Source organism: Marmota flaviventris, chromosome 6 (genome assembly GCF_047511675.1).
Source record: "Marmota flaviventris isolate mMarFla1 chromosome 6, mMarFla1.hap1, whole genome shotgun sequence".
In the NCBI taxonomy this organism is placed as follows: domain Eukaryota; kingdom Metazoa; phylum Chordata; class Mammalia; order Rodentia; family Sciuridae; genus Marmota; species Marmota flaviventris.
The window spans coordinates 1940672-1964544 of record NC_092503.1 but is presented as its reverse complement, the minus strand read 5'-3'; the positions used below and the strand labels follow the sequence as shown (position 1 = coordinate 1964544).

At 48.1% G+C, this 23873-nt stretch overlaps 1 protein-coding gene across 9 annotated transcripts in view; it reads right to left on the bottom strand.

The window, feature by feature from the left end:
* Positions 1 to 3780: 3780 nt before the first annotated feature.
* Afdn (afadin, adherens junction formation factor) overlaps positions 3781 to 23873 on the bottom strand; it is a 126167-nt gene continuing 106074 nt past the window's right edge. For 6 of the 9 annotated variants that reach the window (XM_071612848.1, XM_071612852.1, XM_071612850.1 and 3 more), the window contains 5 exons: positions 21470 to 22465; positions 12795 to 12926; positions 9633 to 9921; positions 6515 to 6599; positions 3781 to 5743 (listed from right to left, as the gene is read on the bottom strand). In XM_071612848.1, coding sequence (XP_071468949.1) covers positions 5590 to 5743; positions 6515 to 6599; positions 9633 to 9921; positions 12795 to 12926; positions 21470 to 22465 — 1656 coding nt within the window. In that variant the 3' untranslated portion in view covers positions 3781 to 5589. The remainder of the gene's footprint in view (positions 5744 to 6514; positions 6600 to 9632; positions 9922 to 12794; positions 12927 to 21469; positions 22466 to 23873) is intronic. The other 3 variants (XM_071612851.1, XM_027939495.2, XM_071612855.1) reach the window with 1 other exon arrangement.

Sequence of the window (23873 nt, the reverse complement as noted above, 5' to 3'; positions counted from 1 at the left end):
CACTGAGACACTCGTCCTGGGCTTTTCCCCTTTCCCATTGCCGATGAGTTCTGGAAGAGAAAAACCAATGGTGAAGCTCTGGGAGACGATGAATCCTGGAGAAAGAAGATCAGCAGTGAACACGGAGTCTGCGCTTTTCCCAGTGACGATGAGTGGCATTCTCAACTTCTTTTTAAGCTTCTTTCCTGACTGTCCAAACCAACATGTGCTGCTTCAGTCTCCAGTGATTAAACCACCCTCACTGTAAAAACCCAAGACTCTTCTGTAAAGCAGTGGCCATTTTCCTACCCAGAATGAGCCCCACCAGTGCCTGGCTGACTGCTTGCTGCAGAATAAAGGAGAGCTTGCTGACCCACTTGAGGTCTGCTTCCCTCCAGTTATTTGTGTTTTCGTAATGGTGCAGAACAGTGTTGGTTGTTTTGCTTACAACGCCTGCTTAATAAACTCCCTTAATTACTGACTGATTGCTCTATTGATGTTGACAATGACCTGGGACATACATTTCTCCAAGATCATCTGGTCCAATGAAACTGGGGGCAGTGATAATTTTTAAATCCAGTCTTTGACGTTTATCCTAAACCCAGAAAGGCTCTCCTCAGCCATCTCCCTACCTCTCTCTAGTACCCGAGCTGGCCTATAGTTTAACTTGTGGCTCCTTAGGGGCTGGCTTTGCCCTCCCTCCAAGGCACATGTTGAAGTCCCAATTCCCTGGCCCTCAGGATGTGACTGCCCTGAGGTAGCTGAGGGAGAGGGATCCCATCCTCTTGGTCACCCCAGACACAGGAGCTGGTGAAGCTGAGCCAGGGGGAGGCAGAACACAGAGACCTCGATGATTTGGGGAAATTTTAGCACGTTGTCTTTACTGAATGCTTTCTTGTTTGATGCGTTTACTGAGGATGATTCCAGAGGCCTTAAACACTTATTTCCTACGGTTTTCACTTTTGCTTACAGCAGGTCCACAGAGCTCCTCACCCTCACCCTAGAAGTCCTTGCCTGCAATGGCCTTCTCAAGTGACCTCCATGATCCTTCATACCCTTGAACCATGACTGCACAAAGTGACAGATCTGATCATGTCTTGCTTCCCTCTTAAAATCTTTCTGATAGCGTATCCTTGGCATTGAGATAAAGGTCCTTGGGCAACCCACTGCTTTGTGTGCCATCCAGCCCAGGGCCACCATATATCTGTCCCCACAGGAAGCCTTTACTATACGCTCAGCTCCCATCAGAACATGGTTCAGCCATCAGGACACAGGGGACCTTCCTGGCCTCTCAGTGTCTCATTATGTTACCTCCCGGGGGCAGGGGGTGGTCTTTGAGGTCTTTGCCACACAGTATTATATTTCTCTAAACTGCTTCATCAGTCTGCTTCCTTCACACTGCAGACTCCATGGGGATAAGGACAGGAGTGATGCCTGTTTCTTCCTAATCAGGCATGCCCAGCAGCTAGCTGCACAGCATGCAGCAGGCATTCCACGAAGAGGAAGAGGCTGTGTGAAGGACAGTGGTGGACAGGGTAGGAGGACAGAGGGGGAGTGGACAGATGGGTAGGTGGGCAGAGGGGCCCAGGTTGAGTTGGAGATGAGGAGCCGTTGGGGGAGGGCAGACAGGCCAGCGACCCCTTATGTCCTGCAAGCCAGGTTGTGTGTGTGTGTGTGTGTTTGGCCCATCTTCAATTTCACGGATCCATGAAATCCATGAACCCCACAAATTCTCCCTTGGCCCCCAACGCCCAGGTGAGGGGTTGGCTCCAGCCGCTAGGCCCCTCAGGCACTCACCCGCACTTGACGCTGCAGCTGCTGCGCTCGTCGCTCTGCGAGGCCCCATAGGGAGCAGCACTCACGGGTGTCACCTGCACTTGCGGGCCTCATCGCAGGGATCCAGGCCTACAGGTGGAGGGGGGCAAGCAGGGGCCAGGGGCCGACCAGCCAGGGGCCAGGGGCGGATCCACCGGGGTGGGGGCGGGGCACAGCAAGCTCGCGGGCCGGGCGATGGGAGGGGTGGAGAAAGCAGGGGAGCACGGCCCTGGGGGCGGGGTAAGCAGGCCCACGGGGCACCCAGGGACCCTGGCTGCAGGAGCCGCCTGCCCACTCCCACTCCTTTCTCCAAGGGCTCTCTGGATACCGTGGGCGAGGCGACCCTCACACCTTTTCTGCCTGGCTGGGGTTGCCCGCTGCACGAACTTCTCACTATGGCCTGTGAGGTCCGCCTCTCCCACCTGGCACTGGCCGCTCTGCGGAGCGTTACTGACTGTGCAGACACCTGGTCCGTTGTGCCACCCCCTACCTGCAAATGTGCCCTCCTCTCAAGAAAGCTGGTTGTTTTCTCTGGGAGTCCACCACCTGAAAGTTCGGTTACTAAATGCGTGTTTATATTAACGAAGCCACGCCAGAACTACATTCCAGGGCAGTTTGGGAAGTGGGGTCACCTCTGACCAGTTGGCACCCGTAATCTTCACTGAACATCACACAGAAATGACTTCCACATCCCAGTCTGAAGTCTAACAAGCAAACATGCACCCTTCTGGTTACTGACTTTGTGAATCCACAAGATGAAATGCCAGCATACAAAAGTGTTGACCATTTGGGGACACATTTTCCCTTCTGCAAGTAACTTGACTTAGATTTTGTTTACTGTTACCCTAAATATATGGCTGAGCCTTTGGATTAGTTTTCTGTCCAGTAAAACACGGAGGAAATTTTTGTCCAATGGTACACAGTAGGAAATTATCAAGGACCCTGCTGCTACTTCATGTGGTTCAGACCTGAAGGAACACTGTAGGTCAAAGTCATTATTTCCAGAGAAATATGGCTGTGAGATGGAGTGGAATCAGTACTGATCCTCAGTCTCCAAGACTTGCTTTCTCCAAACTTTCAAGTATCTTTTCAGGCATTAGCATACAGTAAGAGTGAATAGTATGATTCAGAAATGTAAATACCCAGTTCTGCCATCAAAGGCCTCCCACAAGTTCTCCCAGCCCTGACACGCTGCTTCCCTCATGGGAGCCTGTCTCAAAACACAGTATTGATCACAGTTGCTCCACTGTGCAGCAGAACAGCAGTCACTCCTGCCTGTCTGCAGCTGTGTTCTCTGGCCCTCTATTTCCTCCCTCGAACTCTCCTAGAAGCCCTTTGTACCCTCCGCGCCGCCTGCTCCGCACCTTTGCTCACAGGCTATGAAGCATAAAGGAACCTGTGAGTGAAGAAGAGGTACCCCGGGGACAGGCGGGGGGGGGGGGGGGGGGGGGGGGACGCACACTCAGGCATACGGGTCAAGGGCAGGGCTGGCCCTGCGGGCACAGTCTGCACAAACCTGGTCTGGCTGTGGGGCTTGCTCTCACTCCTGGCCAGTGGGAGTTCCTCAACACGGACTTAACACTTTTAGTCCCGCACATCCCTTTTCACCAGCTGCCTCAACTGGGTGCTTGCATTTAAACACAGCTCAGGAACATTCACACAATGCTCGTTACTGGATGTGTTTAGGAATTTCAAAGTGGCCAGGATGGGGCATCCTAACTAAGAAATGGTCCCAGGGGCCACCTGGGATTGCTCAGGTGCAAAACAAGTGACAAGTTGGGGAAGGAGCACTCTGGTCATGGACGCTATGAAACTCACCTGAGCCTCAGTGGACTTGTTCATCCTGCAAAGAACATGTCCCCACAGGTGGAAAATACAGGGGAGCAGCGTTTTGCATTGTTTAACATGAGTGACAGATGGAGGCAAGGGAGACAGGGCTGCTGTTAGAAATATAAACTCTGTCAGCATTTTTAAAACAACAGTGAATACACTTAAATACATACAAAGTTTATTAAAAATAGGTTGCAACCGAAATACAGTAGAAATGGAAAACTACAGCAGTTTGGATTTTTCCCATAGCAATGCACATCATGAAAAGCACTTTTACACATATTCACATTTGACCTCATCGTCCAGGGATGGCCAAATCCACCTTTGTCTGGGTTTGACAAACACACAAATATCCCTGTTTGCACTCGTGCTGTGTGTGTCTGTCTCCCACGTGTGACAGGCAGTTATCAGCACCCGTGTTTCTCTAGGCAAGGTGTGGATTTGCCACCTGGAGGCGCCAGTGCCCCTGAGACACCAGGAGGAGCTTGCTTTTTCCGGGGCAAGTGTGCAAATCCTTCATCAGCTCTCGGGACCATTCGACTCTTACTTACAGGGGGAATGGAGAAAGCACACTTTCAAATAAGAACCCTGATAGACAAAAAAATATTTACACTTGTACTTTGGACATTTTATCATACAACTCATATTAAAGTGGTTTCTAGGGCAGCAAATGCCTCTGTTCTATTTGAAAGTGTGCATATTTTCCCAACATACATCTTCGTAAGAGAACAATATGGTACAGAAAGATCATCTGGACCCCATTAGGGCTTTGTCAAATAGGAAATGTGCTTAAAATCACAAAAAATTTTACCATTTTAACATCACACAACATAAACAAACTGAGGTCCGTCTCCCCAACATCAGCCATATACCCACAGCTGAAAAAAATGACAGTGATAACTCAGAACTCACAAATTAAAATTAAATAACTCTATTATACTATAAAAAACAAAGCTCAAACTGCCATGAATTATTCTTGCAATACTCCAGTTACAGATGGCATAGTCAAGGAATTCCTTTCTTTCTCACAGAATATCAATGTAAATTCGTTTTCCAGATTTAAATTTTCTAGTGACATCTGTGCTTGGGGATCACCTACCAATATCCCCATTTTCTCAGGCATTTTTGATCCTAGTTACATCAACACTGTTCAGCTACAGAGATCTTTGATAGACTCCTTAGAATATATGAAATATTAGTTAACCTTCTAGAATAACTGTCATCTTCAATTTCATCAATGATTTTTATTAGGCTAACAACAACCTGTATTTATAAAAATAAAATCTCCTAAGATTAAATCCTCAAAATTTTCTTCTTTGAGAATTTTAGAAATCAAATATTAATCAAAAATTTAATTTAATCCAATATTCAGAACTGATTGGGGGCTCTTGTTTGTGGGGTGAGATGGGCCGTGCGCCATTCTGCTCACAGGACCTTGCTGTCCAGGCTACTGCGTGGCCCAGACAAGAAGGCAACTGGAAACGTACCCCGAAGGGGCCAGAGGAGCAGTCCACACGTCCACCCTCGATCCTAAAAGGCTATGGCAATGGAGCGCACACAGCAGGCAGGGCGGGGTAGCCAATCTGAGGGTCATGGGCAAAATGAAGTTTCCAAGAAAGTCCAGGAAGAGACTTCTTGGTCTACAGTGTGTGGCACCAGGACAGGGAGACAGTACCTTGACTGTTCTTCTTTTTGCCCCATGAGGCCAGGACTCCAAAAATAAACCAACAAAAAGATACCCTCACGTGAGATCACTCAGAATCAGACAGGGTTCAAATTGTACAAACAACAATTTCTTGCTGAAGCAAAATAAAATTTCTTGGAATTTGAACATCTCTAAATTACAACCACTTTAGAATCTGAAATTAGAAATCACTTAGAAACACAGCCTCCCCCCTCTTCTTCAGGTTCCCACCTGTGACCCCTGAGCAGATCTGTGTGCACATAGTTGCCCTGTGCCGCTCCTCACTTTGTGTTTAGTTCATTCTCCAGTTCTGTTAATTTACGGGAAGCTTTCACTTTATTGGACACATCTTGACCTTGTGAAAAAAGGCGCTGACGCTCTCTGAATGTCAGGTTTTCAGGGGCTCCGGAACTTCCAGGTAAATCTGCATCTTGGCTGGACAAGAGACAAATGAAAGATTACCCTTCAATGCAGACATGCCTGCCCATAGCTAGCTAAGTCTGCATAATGAGCAATCAGTTGAAACTCTCAGAGAGGAGACACATTCTTTGCTGAATGTTTTTATAACGCTTCTTACAAGTAAACTTACTGGGGCTATGTTTAAACCCACATACAAATATAGGCAAAATGTTCTCCTTATTAAAATTATAACATCCCCCAGTCATATCCAACATTCAGACACTAGTGAGTCAGATTTCAGCAAGCAGGTGTTTCTTACCAGTTAAACAAATTTAACCAAAGGGTGCAGTTTCAAAATACAGCATATGACTCATACCTATAGATACATCTAATTTAATACTAGGAACCAGAATGGCTGTTTTCAAAATAGCTGGCATTGAGAACTAAGATCCAGGTGAGGACAGTCTGTGATAATGTACAGCTGGTTTATACTCTGGGCAATCTCAGGGTTGACTCCACATGGCTGAGCAATATCCTTGGCTACTCTCCTCAGATTTTCAACCTTCTCTGGTAGAAGCAAATGGCAACACAGCTAACTGCTTCTAGTGCCTGGCCGGTAAGCCCAGCACCTATATCACTGTCTGAAACAGAGCTACATGAGAAAACCAACGTTAAAGAGCTTCCATGTGCTCCTGTGATCTTGTACAATGGAGACACGGAGCTAATGAAGCCTTTGAAACTTCAACCCAGTTTCACACAAGTTAGCAACATCTTGGTCACAGACACTACCAACGTGACTCGGGGTACCTTCTGGTGTGCTTCTCTCTTGCATCCCGAGGAGCATCATGGGCACCGCTGACTGCCCCAGCAGATGCTGGGTAAGGGTTCAGTCCTTTTCCAAAAAAGAAAAAGTCCAAGTTAAAGTACCCGATTATCTGTAAACCTTCATGACAATAAAGATACAGTGACCCCCACAAAATAAGACACCTTTAATCATTGAGCAAACAAGAAAGCCAAGGCTCTTCATATCAGATGAAAGACGCACCTCAGGAAGCCTGCGTCTCTTGGTGGCCTGAGTAACCCAATCACTACTCAGCTGGTGCTCAACAGCTCACCTCCCTTCATCATTTGAGTGGAACACTGTGGTGGATGTGTGATAACCAACTCAAATCTGATGGAGTGCATGGTGAGCACAAGTTCAGAAGACAAAGCCACAGAAATTTCACTTAAATGGGAGGTTAGCAAAGTGTTCCAACATGCTGCTGAAACCAAGAATTTTTTTTACAAGATCTCTGAAGCAAATGCAGTGCCAGAGATTAAGCAGGTAAGCACATGATTGAGTTCTTCTCTGGAAAGCTACTGAATTGTTTTTCAAGACAAATGGTTGTAATTATTAAAAACAAAGTAAAGTTTTTAAAGCCAGCTGGGCTGCCATGGCTGCTCATGGCCATCAACCAGTCAGGCAGCCCCCCAGTACCCTTGGTGAGTTGCTGGAGATCCAGAGATGATGTAAATGGAGAGTTCCAGCTGTATCCAAGCATGTGGTAATACTGCCACTGATAATGTAAAAATCACAGAGTACTAAATCATTATTAATGTGTACCTATTAATTGTGACAATAAAATATAAAAAAAATTCACACCTGAAAAACCTGCTTATAAAAATATAGGCTGGAGTACTAAATGCTCAAAATACCCCACACTGACAGTGTCAAATATTGGATTAAACAGGCCACAAAGCTATTGCTGTACTTTTATATTAAAGCCTTTTTTCCCCCCAAACAAGGTGCACAAAATGAATTTTTAAGATGAGTTTTCTTCCATATGAAGAGTCCATGGTGCAGAGCTCCCCAGACACACAGACGAGAGGGGGGCCATGGGGTGCTTTACCCTATGGCTGCCCCAGGGTGCCCCCTAACAAGGCTCAAAAGACACAGCAAAGCATGTCTCTATCTCACGGTCACCCACAGTGGCCTCCTGGAAACTATGAGAAAGGGTCTTTCTGGAGTGAATTCCAAACACATCCTTCATTTCATCTGTCTTTAAAAAATACTGTGGCATCTTTTGAGCTTTGTTGGAAATGATACTGGCTTCTTTCACTGGTAAAAAAAATCAATTTTTCAAAACTTTTAAACTTTGTTCCTAGAATATCAAAAACCTCCAGCAATATATATATACATCTGAATACTGCCAATTATAAAGTTTCCCCAGAGCTTTAGTAGTGCTTCTTTTTCAATGTGTTGCTATGCTGAAATCAGCATCATTCACTCTGATTTGTATCCAAATTCTGTTCCTCACACTGCCCAGTGGAAGAGGCCAAGTCCCACGTGCAGAAGCATGCTCGCCAGAGAGCTCACAACAGAAGGCTGGACACAGGCATGCGAGGGAGTGGACGAAGACAGGGCCAGATGGGCTCTGCATGAGCTGCAGAGGCCGCAACTTTACGAAGGATCTTCAAAGAGGCTGAGCAATCAGACGCAGGCTGTAACCTGCTCCGAAGTGCCACTTCGTTGTGAAATAAAGGGTTAGTGATAGGACTGAGAGCCAAGATGGTTAGAAATGACTCCGACCTGCAGCGTTCCGCCACCAAACCTCACAACTGTCACAACACTTACAAATTTGTACAGCTTAGCTTATAAAATTTAATACAACACTGATAGCACCTTCCTTCAAAATTTGTTACTCCATGAGTGTCTCTAAGAGGTACCAAGTTCTAAATACTTATGGTGAAATTCTACAAAAAAGATTCAAGTTGGCTTTCAGAATTTCTCAACCTAGGTATTATGAAACACCAAGCCTTCAATGTGGATTAAAGCTGATTCAGGTAGAGAAAAGGCAGAATTTGGGGAAAAACTCCTCTGTCAGGTTGCACTAAGCTCTGAGAGGCTGACCTCCACTTGTTGGTGACGTGGAGCTCCACAGAATTCGGAAGGTGCACGCACTTGCTAAAGCTACAAAAACTGACCAACCGACTGTATCTGAGTGGGCTCAAAGCTGAATTCCAGTGTTGTCACCTGGGTGGAGTTCAGTGTACCTTAAGCATAACTCCTGCTGCTCTGGCACCTCTGCAGGGAGCAGCTCTGCATGCAGGCAGCCAGGGGCTTTTCCCTAACTAACCACAACTAGGTCTACGGCTGCCTGGCTTCTTTCTGAGTGAAAGGCCAGGGAAGGAAGGCCAGGGCGAGGAGAGGAACCGGAGGACAACTGGGGCACTAGATCCTGGGTAGTGGCTGTGTTGGAGACCAGCTCAGCAGATGTTCCACCCTCCAGACAAGCCACTACCAAGTATGGGATGCCTGACGTGTAAACTAAAAATGCACCTTCATTGCTACCTTTAGAGTCAGTTCAATGTGCGAAAAAGGCACTTGCTCAACCACAGGTGAAAATTGTTGGAAGAGGGAGAGAATGAAAGCCAAGACCAACAGTACTCATGGTCTGGAGTAAAGGGGGAGGACTGATTGTCAGCTGATCAACGGGATGGAGCTTCTCAGAGTGAGAGAAACCAGAGACATTCATCAGCAGAGCAATTAGCAGGACACTGCAGCTGGGGGTGGAGGGAGATCACCATGCTGAGTGTAACCAAGTGGAACCCAGACTCCACAGCAGGTGATCTCGGGCCACCCCAGGTGCAGCTGTGCAGAGACCAGGTTCCAATCATCAAGACCAGAGGGTGGGGCTTGCACTCTATCTTTTACCTCTACCTTTACAGTGGCCAGGATGGCAGAAGCTTGGTTTGTTTGGAGGGGGTGGGGGCTGGCCTGTTTTGTGGGCAGTACTGTTGGCTTTGGCCGAGGGTGGCTGGAATGAGTTGGAGAGAAAGATGCCATCGGAGGCCGGGCGTGGCTTGCAGGGGGGCTGCTGTGGCTTAAGGGCGGCAGGAGGAAGATGCCCATAAGACTTCCTCACGCTGGAGTACTTATCCTGACCTGCTAGGCTGCAGTCCTCCTCCTCCTCCTCCTCATTGTACGAAACAAACTTGGCAGTGAACAGCGAGTCTGGGGAGAGGACCTGTGTTTTGAGGTAGGAGGCGTTTCGCTGAGGTGGGGGAGGAGGGGCGCTGGGCACAGGGGACGGGGACGGGGGCTCGTAGTCCCGTGGAAGCGGAGGTCGGCACAGCCCGGGCTCCTCGGGCTCCAGCAACCTGCGCGCCGCCTCCTCATGCTGTCTGCGCCTCTCGGCCTCCAGGCGGCTGTAATACCCTTCTTCCTGTCGCCTCTGCAGGCGGGAATAGACAAGAGTACAAGGTCAGAGATCAGGAGGGGACAGGCGGACCCTCTGGGCCTTCACGGAATATGACAGGTGCACTGACCACCAGGCCCCATCTTCACACCGACCACATGTCCACGGGATGTCACATTTAACTGTCACAACTACTGCAACAGAAGAAGTGGGTCAACCCAGAAATAGTCTCCTTGGGGAGAATCTTTCTTTCCTGGGAAGGGTACTTAGGTCACAGCTGGACTAATCTGGGTTATGTGACATAAAACTGCTCAGCAATAGTTTAGATCACTATCAGGCCCCTCCAGTCACGAAACAAGATGAAGCCTTACACTCCTTTCTTTCCTCCTGCTTCTCCTCCTCCTCCTCCTCCTCCTCCTCTCCCCTTCTGTTTTGGTAGGACATTAACTTACCTGTTAATGCTGTTTTACTAGGAAACCATAAACTGTAAGGAATATCACTTATTTTCCCAAAGCAACAAACTAACAAATAATGCTTTCCAGTTCTTAACTTACATTTCAAATCTTAATAAACTCCCTGGTGGACAGAAAATTAGAGAGCCAAGCATGAATAGCAACAGCAACAAGATACTGAATTCAAATATATTTTGACACATACTGTACATTTTTTCTGACATACATCTGCACAAACTACAGTTGACAGTGTTAAAATTGTTTTGACATTAAAAAAAGGTAACAGCACAGTTTTGTTAAAGATTGACATGAGTTTTAGAGCACAGAGGGAAAAAGTAAGTATGAAAGGGAGTGAAAGATCCAACAGATCACCTGCTTAACCCCAGTGAATGTCTAGTGCTGGAATACAGTGAAGTTTCAATTCATTCAACAAAAAAGAATTGCTGGGGTCCTGCTGGCACCAAGATAAGTGTTCATTCTTGTATTTCTGGGCTGTATCCTCTCCTGCTCCCTCTAGAGCCAAAGCTCATGCACATACACACCAAAGCCCCTGCTCCAACTGCAGAAACTACGGAGGAAACTAAGGAACTGCCAGCCCTCTGCACTCCATACACCAACTTCGAGCTTCACCTTCTGCTCTCTGCTGGGAGACCCTTGAAGGAGAAGAATTCTTATTCTCCTATCTGTACAAAGTCAGCAATCCCTTGGGCAGGGCAAATCAGAATGACTTCTGTGACTTTGGAACAGCTCTACCAAGAGCCTTGGAGTTAGAGGAGGAGCAAGCTGCCTGATAACACAGGGCGGAAACCAAACCCCTTGCAGTTACACCAAGAGCAGATACACCAAGAGCAGATACAGTCACATGACCAAGGGGACGTGACTCTACCCAGAAAAGGACCAGACATTTTTCTATGACAACACAAACCCGTCAATTCTGAACATTCTGTATTAAAAATAGGGTTTTCAGCTTTTTTACAGGGACCACTCAATTATAGAAGCAGTTACTAAAACACAAGTGTATTCAGCATAATAGTAAGTTCAAGAATGCACGTTGGAAAAATGAACCCAAGAGTTCCTCAACAACAAAACGCAGCCTGGCCCTCTGTGGACACAGCCCTGAGGTGATGGCAAGGCTGCCTCACCATGGCTCCAGTGAGGCCAAGACGGGGCCTGACCACAGGCATGGGCACCGGCAGCACTGGCACAGCTGGCAGGCACTGACCTGGGAAAGGCACCCTCCTAACAGGCAGGGGGCTTTCTCAGAACAGCACACCACCACCAACAACGCCACAGGCTTAGAAACCAGAGAGTCAGATTCTGGAAACCCCTGCTTTGCCTCTGTTACACAAGTGAAAGACTTGTGGGGAAACCCAGGCTCCCCCAGCCCTCGGGAGCTGCTGAGCCACAGCAGTGCTGGAGGATGCCCTTCACAGAGGCCCAGACCTCCCAGCATCCATTGCTTGCCTACACACGCTCTACTCTAGGGGCCACCTATTCCCTAAGTCTAACTGAGCCACAGCATGATATCAGTCCTGCTTGTGGTTAGATTGTCCTGTAGCCTAATCCATCACCACAATACCAAAAGCTTCCTAAAAACAATGGCAGGGGGTGGGGGTCTTACTGACACAGCTCACTGCACTATCAAGGAAACAACTGCTAATAAAACTAAGCTTTCCCTGTCACAAGTTGTGACGCTCAAAGCTTCGACCTTCACAGAAGGGAGGTGACTGGGGAGCACGGTCCCTCTGCAGCTGCACAGCTCCCTGTAGTCCCTGGACGAGTTGGGGTCTTCTTGCCCATGGGGAGGGCTGCAGCTATGCACACAGACGCGGATCTGAGAACTGCCTCACAAGGTGCCCATTTCTCAAAATCAGATGTCATTTTACAATTCAACTGAAGAATCACTTGAATTAATACACACACAGAGAAATAAATAACTCAGAATATAAATCAGGTTGTAGACTAAATTTTCCTTGAATGATTTTTTTTTTTTTCCAAACAGCCATCTGTTCTCTTAACCACTACAAAAATGGAGTGATTTCAGTGAAAACCCTATCTGAGATGGTCAGTTACCAGACTGTCTTACTGTTTGTTCCCACTGCCTCCCATGGGGCTGACTCAAGTCAATAACTTAACAAGTGGCATCTTCACAAAAACGAGCTGGACCCTGTCCAGTGGGGTCCACACCCTGCGAGGGGGCCTGCGCCCAGAGGCCCAGCGCCATGCAGACCTAGGAGTTCGGGAGTCTGAGGGACAGCTCAGAAGGCAAGGGGCCTGGAGGCAGTCCAGAAGAGAGGTAGCAGGCCAGACGGGAGAGAGTTTTTGGTCCATAACCAAAGCTGGGGGTCCGGCCCTGTTCTGCCGTGTGCATCTGAGCCACGAGGCTAGCCCCTCTGCCCCAGCCAATCACCAGGTCAGGCTAACTGGCAATGCTAGCTGCCCTCAGAGGACCAGGACCTTTTCTTCGGCGTCCCGCTTGGCTCGCTCCTCCTCCAGACGCCGCTCCTCCTCCTGTCTCACGCGGTCTTCTGCTTCCCGCCTGCGCATATCCTCCAACTGCTGCTGGCGTCTGCGCTCCTCATCCTGCAACTGACAGTGAACCGCTTTTAACTCTCACCCCAGCCTCCCCAGCCAAGACACCAAGGGCAGACCAGACAAGCAGGACAAGGAGACAGGACACACACAGAAGGCCGAGTTTCTACTCAGGAGATGACAAGACTCACAGCTTTACTTGCTACTTTCAAAATGAGTGGCCTAAAAACCTTGTCTCCACAGTCCCAGGGTCATCCTCCCACTCATCAAGGCTCACAGAAGCAAGCTGTTACACAGCCATGCACGAAACCACCACTCTTCCATCAGAATGGGTCTGTCAGCCAGCTCCTGTAGACGGACAGACCTGCGTGGCCGAGAGCCCCACTTCATGGAACTATGGAATGCCTCCGCCACCCCAAACACCAAGAAGGACGTCCTCTCTGTGCCTGTGGTGGGGGGAGTACCAAGTTGCCCACTCTGGACCCAGTTTCTGCTGACAGCTGTTGCCAGCAGCCCACTTCCCTGGGGAAACGAGGGGCCTAGCGCTCTTGCTCCTCTAGCCCTTGGCCACTGACTCCCTCCAGATCCCATCCTGGACCCATCCTGAACCTGAGGTTTGAAAGGAACTCATTCTGATTCACTTTTGTCTGCACCTGCAAAATGCCCGGGGACCACTGCCAACCCCTCACAGGGTACACTTAGGTAACGACTAGTCAAAAGTTCTTATGTTGGTCCCGAATCCATCATCTTAAGTTTTTCTTTTTTTGGTCACTTAGGTTCTGCCTTTTTGAAATAACACAAAAATGTAATGTCTTTACTTCATGACATTCAAACATGTGAGGACATCTTCCCATTACCTAGGTACTCCTTCTATTTGTTTTTTTAGCTCCTTATCCTCCTGGTCACATTTCTCTGTACATCACAGGTTAAAATACCTTTTTTAGACAGAAACTCCGGATTATTGGCCAGAACAACACTAAGACTCTCCTTTTTCATTGGGATATGTGGCTATTTTTTACATGACAGCCTGAGACAGTGTAACTTTGAAACCCCTGCACATTTCTTCTCATCTGGCATGGAGCTGGGTGGGCTACAGGACACCCATAGCCACACCATGACACACCATCAAAAGAACGATTTAAAATTTCTAAGATTACTCAAAGCCATCTAGTTCAATCTTTAACCACTGCAAAACTGCCTTACATAAAATTGCTATGATGTATTTCAAATATCTAGAAAATTACCAATTTTTCTATAAATTGATCCCAACAAAATTTAAAATGTTAACTTATGAATTTAATTTTTGGGGAAAGCAAAGAAACATTAGCAACTTCTCTATTCCTTGATTCCTGTGGAACAAAACACCATATCTGATTGGAAAGAATAAATTAACCTGTGTTATTAGTTTCTTCATATCAGTTAACAATGCTAAAACAACTCAGAACAACTGAAGTGGCCTTGTAGGGGACAGATGAACTTTTCTTTTAGCATGACCTAGTCATCAGTGCAGAGAAGGTCAGCATGCTCAGCTGCAGGGTGGGTTTGCAGCAGGAGCAGAGCAGGCCCAAGTGGCCTGCAAGCTAGGCAAGGGAGAGGCCTGTTGAGAACTTCAGCCCTCAGCACCCATCATGAGAAATAGCACCCACACAGCAGCAGCAGAGCGCAGAGCTCACAAGTTCTGAGAAAAGCAGCTCGGAGTCTGGGCTGCGCCCCGCAGCAGGCGTTTCCCTTCCAAGCAAGGCGCTCCTCATGCTGCACTTCCCAGAGCCACGCTAAATAAGGCCAAGGCCGGTGTAGCAAAGCCTAGTGCCTGGTACCCGAGGCAAGCTGTTATCTCTTCCAGCCCAGCAGGAGCGTCACCACAGGAGGCGAGAATGGCAGGATTTCCACAAGCACCTGTCTGTCTTACAAATAAATCTATGAACAGGCATCGTCTACAGAAAAGCTCTATGCCTTTAAATCAGGATGGTGGACAGCAAGTAAGAGGCCTTTTCCTTGTGATCAGCTCATTAGTTACTAATTTTAAAGTAAGAAATATTAATTGGTGCTATTACAATTAAGAAGTTTCTTTCCACTCTTAGGCTAATTCATGTATTTTCATTTCCAAAAGAAATTGTTTTATTCTCCAAAAATATGTCATTTATTTCCCCTCCTGCCCCCTCCAAAGCATTAATGAGAAAAAAAGAATCTATTGATTTACTCAAAATAACAGTTCCTAAAGTACATTGAACTGGGTGGTTTATGTTCGTTGAGAGTAAAAGGCATTGGAACATCAATTACAAGTCTGACCACTCTGCAACCTAGCGACACCTGCCTGATGGGACACTGGACTTCAGTCAGGTCAGCTCTTTGCTACACATGGAGAGGACGAAATGCCTGGGGAACAGACGCTCCGGACCAGGACCCAGCATGCACGGGTGGGCTATGGCCCTGCTGACTGGCAGTCCACACATCCATGAGTACTTCTGTTTTAAAAAGTGCAGGCTGAGATCTAAATGGGCACAGTTTCAGGCCACAAACACCCGCCTTCTCTCTCCATTTACTACAGGATCCCCAAGGCAGACAGTAGGGGTTAATATCTGAACAGGAAGTGGGCCATGATACCTTGGCTTTTTTGACATTTTCACCAAACAGACAATTTGAACTCTTGCTAAAGTCCTTAAGAATCTTCCTTCCTCTATACACCTTTCCTGCTCACTCCTACTGGAAGTGACCCCCACCACCACCACCAAAAACAAAAACAAAAACAAAACATTAAGGCCAAAAGATAAAGAACATCCACAATTAGATAATTCATTACAACAGGCATTGGTTCCCTGAGCCCAGCTCTGCCATGCAGCTGCTTATCCAAGAGAAAGCTCCCCCATGCTATGGTCAAAGCTCTTCTTAAGAAACAGCCCTCCCCACGACAGCACCATGTGTCCCTGCCTCAGCCCAGCCTACTCGCTACTGCTGCCTTTTCCTAATCCAAGGAAACTGATTAGAATTGTAAGACCCAGAGCTCAGCTGCTACACTGTCTCAGTGACAGAGACAAAGCAGAGTGACCCCAAGCAGGCAGTAAGACATGCACCTGGTGCTCCTTTAGGCCAGCTCTGGTCTTGCACCCACAGGTGAGTTCTGTTTTCTCCATGACACACATTCACTGGCAGTGAGATGAACACGATTCTCTTCCTGATTCCTTCAGTAACTCTGCCCTCCTTGGGGAGTCACTGTCCATACTGGGCAGGGCCTGTCTCTGTCCAGGGTGCTCCGGTGTAAATGGTACACAGGCAGTACACCTCCTCCTGAAGGTCACTTCCCTAGATAGGCTTTTGATCTCATCCCCTCCACTCTCTGTGTCTAATGCCTACTGCACACACCAAAGCCAGGCTAGAGAGTGGCATGGGATGGGAGGGCCAGCTGGGGTTTTCACACAAGGCATCCAGAAGAGCTTCTAAAACCAAAAGGCATCCTGGCCAAAGAGGAGGAGCACTGCTGTGGGGTCTCACATTATTCTGGTCAGCAGATGACCACTGAAGTGTGGTAAAAGGCAAAGCTGAGACAACCACTGGCGCTGGCCAGGCCCTGGGACTGTCTGGTGGAGTGAGTGGCCAGCAGCACTGCTCTATGACAAGGAGGTGCTTTGTGTAGCACCAGTACTACTCTGGACTGGGGGACAGGCAATGCTGCTGTGGCCGGGTCTGTGACGGCAGGCCAGACTCACACCAGGCTTGGCTCTTTCACTCACCCACTTGGCAGGTTTGTTATGAGGAAAGGAGAAACAGAAGCGATTATTTGGCAACCTAGAGCAAAAATGGCAGGGGTTATGCACACTGTGACTGGGCAGGAGGACTAGCAAGCTGCCCTGTGAACCTCTGCCTGTGAAGCTTTCAAAAGCCCAGGGACCACCTGCCCTGGACCCTACTTGGATGGGCTCCATAGGCAGGACAGGTGCAGACATGCCCAGGTCTCCTGGAGCCAAATCTGCCTGTTGGAGCTAAGGGAAAGACCCTGCAGGCAAAGCTCTGCTGCAAGCTGGCCTGTGGCTCCTCTATAGACACTGTGGGTTGAACAGGGTGGTACATCACTCAGTAATCAAGACTTGGAGGGCCTCTCAGCCTCTCCCTCTCCACATGCCCTTGGAGTTCGGGGATCTGGCCCCAGAGCCACTTGCCTGGCCATTACTGACCATCAACCACATGCTAGAACACCTCCAGAAATGGACAAATATCACTGCTACCCACAGAGGTGAATGCACATGTGATGAGCCATGTTTAGGGATGGAGGACACAGTGCTCAGCACACAAGCAGTGAGGGGGAAGGGTGATCAAGAGCTGGGGAGGAGGGCACAGGCCACAGTGCTGGGCAGCATGCCCACAAGATGTCATGGCGGGAGGCAACCAGCCAGGGCAACCCCAGGGAGATGACATGGCGCTCAGGTACGAGCTGGCAGGCACACTGAGAGTCATCACATGGGAGCGGGCAGGCAGCCGCATGGGCACTAAGGAGGACATGGAGCCAGACAGACTGCAGGGAGAACCAGAACGTGTTCTTGTGGGGCAGAGACTCACTCAGGAGGGCTGGGGTCTCTGAGGCTGCTACAGCTGCTCTGTCTAGAGACCTTGTGAAGGGGCAGGGGCAGAACAGAGAGTGCCGCCATACTCTCCCCATGACCAGGCAGGAAGGGACAGCAGCTCAGGCTAAGGGACCAAGGTGGTCAAGTGCTAAGGCGGAGAGGCCAACGGTTCTTGAACAGAGAGAGGGGTTATGGAGACGGCAAAAGTCCCCAGGTGAGCAGCTGAGCCTTCACTGGAACGAAGAGGGTGGAGGCAGGGGCTGCTAGGAGGCTGCAGGCAGAAGGGCTTCAGTCCTGAACACTGACTGTTCGAGGAGACAGGCAGGAGGTCTCCAGGTCTCAAGGGTAAGGGGGTGTGGCACTGGCATCGTGCAGCCCTGAGGTGGCAGGGGCCACTGAAGGGGTGGAAGGGCAGGAGCCAGCCTAGGCAGCCTCCCACCGTGGGAATGCCACTGCTCCCGCCAGGAGTGAGATGCGCTAGGACACGTCTCCAAGCTGCTCCCTGAAGACCACATGCTTGTCACTGCCCACTAACCTTTCAGGAGGCTCCCGGGCAACCTGCCAGATCTGACAGCACGGGCATGCTACAGACAATGGCACATTATCAGTAACACGGATACTCACCAAGGCTGAGCTGAGAAATGCTCAGAAACATGTGGGTTACGTGACTATTAATACTCAAAATACTTGTCTTTTTAGATGCTCAGAACTGTTTCTTTGAAATTAAAATCTAAGTGTGGGCTGGGGTTGTAGCTCAGCGGTAGAGCGCTCACCTAGCACGTGCGAGGCCCTGGGTTCGATCATCAGCACCACATAAAAATAAATAAATAAAATAAAGGCACTGTGTCCAACTACACTAAAAAATAAATATAAAAAAGAAATCTAAGTGTGCCCATTATTCTTAATCATTGCCGCTCATCCATCAATGTCTCATGGCATTCAGACTCTTGTAGAGCAGAGTCAGCCTCTTAGAGCCTCAGGCCTATGCCTGCCACATGGTGGACACTGACAAATGTTAAATGCTCTACCACCTGATTGATATTTTCCATTTACATCTATGGACACCTCACATACAAAATAGGGGGAATATATATATTTTTCATTTTTTCTTTACATAAAACAAAAGGAAAAGACGCAGAGCTCATATAATATGCTTTCTGATTACCAGGGAAGTAACACATCTTAAGAAAGCTTTTCTGTGGGTGACACTGTCCCTGTGCTGAAGAGGGGACTGGTGAAACAGCATCAAGACAAACCCAGATTAAGAAATATTTGCAGTGCTGCCTGGGGCTGCCTCCATTTCACCCCGCAGTTGATCCAGAACAAAATGGCTTCAAGTCAGTAAATACAGATCAGTCAGAATGTGACGGTCTAGCAGGTTACACATCTGCTTCTTAAGCGTGAAGAGCAGTAACTCTTCAACCAAAACTTCCCCAAACTGACAAACATGTTGGACTCACAACAGAGCACGACCTGACCATCTGGTATGGCTGATAAGCTAAGATTCCAGGCTGGATTAGTAAAGAAAGTGGCAACTGAATATCATTTCAACTGAGCTTATGACAACTGAACATGTAAAATCTATTAATATAACAAGAATGAAACAGATTACTCATTGCAAACTTTAGTTGTTTTGCTCACATACTAATGACTACATAAGAATACACAGAAGCAAATTATAACTAAAACTTGAGAAAAGATCAAAACCATAAACAAACAGTAACACTTAAAGTTAACAGAGAAAAGTAAAAAGTAACTAAATCTAGTAACATTCAAAAGCATGCTTCTAGAGAGTCACAGGGCCAGTCCCCTGGTCTAGGAGACCCTGGGCAGAGCTGACCTACTGAGAACATAAAACAGCCACCACCAGAGGAGGAAGGAAAATCGAGACAGGAGAAGCACCAAAGGAAGGAAACAAGAACATACCAAATCTAGAACAGAGATTGCTGGCACAGCAGTCTGCTGCAGGCAACAGAGAAGGAAAAAAAAAAGAAAGATGAAGCGTGAAAAAAAAAGTTAGACTCAGACCTGAATTCTGCCATCGGCATACTTTGTTGCTATCATGCTTCATGTTTTTGGACAACCTGAGAGAAAACTGAAGAACTGCAAGCTAACTTCTCATATGAGAAGTAGGAAAGTGTCCACATGGTATTAAATACTTGGGCTTCAGCATTAAGATACATAGAAACCAAAAAAGCCAAATTTCCTTTGGTCTCTTATTCGGACACTACGATATTAACCTTAATGTAATTAATGGAGAAAAAATTAATACTTTTATTAAATTCTTATAAAAAGCTTTCCCAAATATAATCCAGACTAAAAGGCTTTGAAATATTCAGGGTTTTAACCATCTGGAAAAACTCTGACAGACCTTCAATAAAAATTTCATCTTCACACAGAAGAATCCTACAGAAATGTTATGCTGCAGCTGCCCACTCTCACTGGCTGCTGGAGCAGGGTTTTAGTAGTCGAGTGCTCACATTGCCTGCTCGGGGAGCATGGTCTACACCACAGGCAGAGCTGTGCTTTCCCTGCACCTGTGACTGCTGGGCAGTCACAGCTGAGCTGTACCTCCCTGAGCAATGACCTGTCTCCTGGCACACAGCAGGGCCCCTGGCCAGTGTGCAGCGGGTGCACCAGAGCTGGCCAGAACAGTGAGTGTTCCCGAGAGCTTCAGCTCTGCGTGCGCTGGGGGAAACTACTCAAAGGACCAATTGCAAAAGTTCCTGGCTCTTACCAAACAGTAGCTCTTTCAAAGAAAGCACTTCTAATTGAAATACCATCATTCGTAAGGGAGTTTATTACTGACAACATTATAAAACAATGTTGTCATTAAAATCACATTTTGGTCTCATTTAAGAAACTTATGAGTCTAAAAGGGACTCAGGATAAAGTTATGGGGCAAAGTTACTAACACATTTGGCTGATATTGATTTTATATATATAAAACATATATATATACACATATACACACGTGTATGTACGTGTGTGTGTGTGTGTGTGTGCCTGCCTAAGAAGCACGTGTGTGAGCAAACTGAAAAGGACCCCACTATTGGCTCTTGCGTGCTCACAGGTATTCTCTAAAGTTGAATTTCATCATAGGGTGGGAGGATAAGAGGGCTGACCTACAATCAGTACTGTTTCAGCCCTTCAATTCACTGCATTAAATTAGAGCTGAAATTAGAAACTAAATCCAAGACCAAGAGAACATGCTCGTGGCTGTCTCCTGCCAACACTGCACTGTGCAGATTAAAAAGGAACACTGAGATCACCAACAGGACCTCAACAACAGCACTCTCCACAAGTTCATGTTCAATGCCAAATTAGTAAAGTGCCTCTCTGGATGAGGCAACAAAGAATCTTTCATCTAAAATTTGGCATTTTAATAAGTAATTGAATTAAAGTAAATTTTGGTTTTAAATTTTTATTTGAAACAAAAGTAATTTCCAAAATATAGAGAAATAAGGTAAGATCAAAAGTTCTCAATATCTTTATACTATAATAGTGAAACTATTAATCTGATAAATACCTGCTTCATCAATGGTATAATTACTATAAAGACCGTGCCTGGCAATGATTTAACACTTTCACATTCTTTGCTCCCAGTCAGGATCAGGAGAGTGACCTGACACGTTTGTACGTGCTTTGTCAGCACAGGCACACCCACTGTGCCTCACAGCAGAGTCCATGAGGCCAAGCCAAGTATTTACTGTCTGGCCCTTTAAGGAAAGCTTTGCAGACCCCTGATCAAGATTATTAGTGGTCATTAGCAAATACCTATTATCTCCCTTAATTATGAGGCTGCTAATTAAGACAATAGTGGATTTAATTCTTGTCAAAGCACAAGTACCAGAACTTCCAGCACCACGTTCCGTCCCAGCTCACTTCTGTGGGTCAGGGGCAAACACCCTTCCTACAGCGAGCATGCTGAACCAAAGCCCACTCTACTCCTTCCTGTCCACGGGCCTGGCTGCCTCCGGGACACATACGCGGCAGCTCAAGCAGGGAGCACAGATACCACGACCCAGGAGCTTTGCCCTTTACCCTGGCTCTCCGCTCGGCCTCCAGGCGCTGCATGATCAGCATGGTGTCAACATCATCATCCTCCTCCTCCTCGTCGTCCTCGTCCTTCTGCTTGGACTCCTGCAGTCTCTTCTGGAACTGCCACTCCAGCATGAGCTTGCGCAGGCGGTCACTCTCCTCTGCAGTGCGCTCTGCCCTGCTCTGCAGCTCGTGGATCTCCTTGCTCAGCATGTCCACGATGTGCAGCTGTTGCTGCTTCTCCAGCTTCTCCCTGGCGTCCCGCTTCCAGGGGTCTGGAGACAGGCTGTCCCCAGAGGAAAGCTCCTCTTTGCTGATGGTGATATACTGCAAGTCTCTGCGCTCGATGGTACGGGGCTGCTGCTGGGGTTGCAGCTCGCGAATAACTGTCTCCTGGGGCCTCTGGAGTGTGGATGGCTTTTCAGGCTTTGCCTGAGGGGTGGCCAGGGGAGGGAAGGGAGCAGGGTGCAGAGGTGGTGTACGCATCTGGCCCAGCTTCCTCTCCTGCTCCCTGCGCTTCCTCTCACGCTCCTCTTCCAGGCGGGCCTTCTCCTTCTCATACCACCTCTGGTGCTCCTCCCTCTTCTTCCGTTCTGCAGCTGCCTGGGCCGACTGTGGAACCACCTGGTTGGCGGGAGGGGGTGGGAGAGGCAAATCCATTGGCATCCCATCAAAGTCTCCAGCGTAGTGGACAGGAGGTGGAGGCGGAGGCGGAGGCAGCTCTGTTCTGATGGGCTGGGAGATGGCCACTGGGGTGGGCAGCACCGCTGCTGGTGTTTTCCATCGGCCAGGGCCACTTTTGGTCAGTGTGGAAGCAGGGGTGGCCGACTTGGAGGAATGGTTCAGGTGCTCTTGGCTGGAGGTGCTGGATTCCACCGAGGAGCTCTGATTTATCCACAGGTCACTGTCAGATTTCCGATCCATAACTGCCTCTACTTGCTGTCGCTCAAGCTGGTAAGCTTTCTCTTCCCGAAGCTCTTCTTGGGAACGGGCAACACGCTGGGAAAAGAAAAAGGAGAAATTTTATACTTCAGTTATTCACCAGAAGAAATCACCCCCAATTCACAGACATTTCACATTTGTGGAGAAGACAGACTACAAAAACTGATGAACGAGGGTCTGGACTGGAGGCTGGGGCCACCCTGTGGCTCACTAGCCAAGAGGGACTGCGGTGAACTGATCTGCCCAAGGAAGGATGAGCCGTCCCCTCTGCATCACAGGAACAGTCAGGCCCATGGCTGCTGGTGCCTTCCTTGTGCTCCAAGGACAGTGCACAAGGGCTACCAGCCTCGCAGCTGGCTTCTGAGAAAAAGTGAGTGCAGTCTTACTATATGAAGGGCAGAGCAGTGAGTCCTCTTTAACAAGAATTCTAATCCTCACAAAGAGGAATTATTATATTTAAGCCATTTAATCCACCCCTGGACCATTTCTGAATGAGTCCTGAAGCTCAGGACTAGCTTTATAAGCTCTTTAACAGAGATGTGTCCATGGGCAAGGCCCATCCATCTGAGAAAAATCCATTCCTATCCTGGAAATGTAAAAAAGGCAGTGCTATAATCCCGATGGCCATGAGGTTTTATGTGCACATGAAAGAAAAAAGAAATGAACACACTTTCCATAAACAAAAAAGAGAAAGTATCACTTTAAAATACAACAGCATAATGGAAAAATGGGACATTTACTTCCAACACTTAGCTACAGCTTTACTTTTCAAACAAAAAGAGCTTCTTCATTACCAGGACACATAATCTACACACTACATGAAGTATTGAATTACATGGAATCTGTGGAACTGCCGCAGGGTCTGCGACTCTGCACCTGTGGTCTGGCAAGACATCCAGGCAGGGGCGAGGAAGGGCATCCAACACTCACAGAACCAGGCTGCCGTGGGCCATCAGGAAAAGGCAGGATGGGCCAGTGGATCAGACCAGAGGACCACTTCTGCCCTCAGAAAATGGGCTATGGCTCTCCTCATGCACTGCCCCCTGTGAGTGGGATGCTCTCCTTTCTGCCTGCCTGCTTCTCTCACCCTTCAAGGTTCAGCTCAAACCCCACCTTGAGGCTCAGGTCTTCTCTGACACCTGAATGGAAGATTGGCTCTCAAGCAGGTACTTCTTATTTGGTTCCACTCACACCAAGCCCTCGCTTTGCTGGCCCTCAGCAGGACCCTCCACCACAGCAGCACAGACTACCCTGTGTCTACCAGCCCCACTTCCCAGGTGCATGACAAGCTCCAGGGATGGAGACAGAAACAAAGTGCAAATGACATCCCTGGTTCTCACTGCTCTGTCCTGCCTCAGGAAGCCCTGCCCCAGAAGTGCAAGGCCTTCTGCCACTAAGGCTTCCTTGCACAGACACAAGAGCACGCAGAAGCCATTCTCTCACTTATCCTATATTCTACACTATG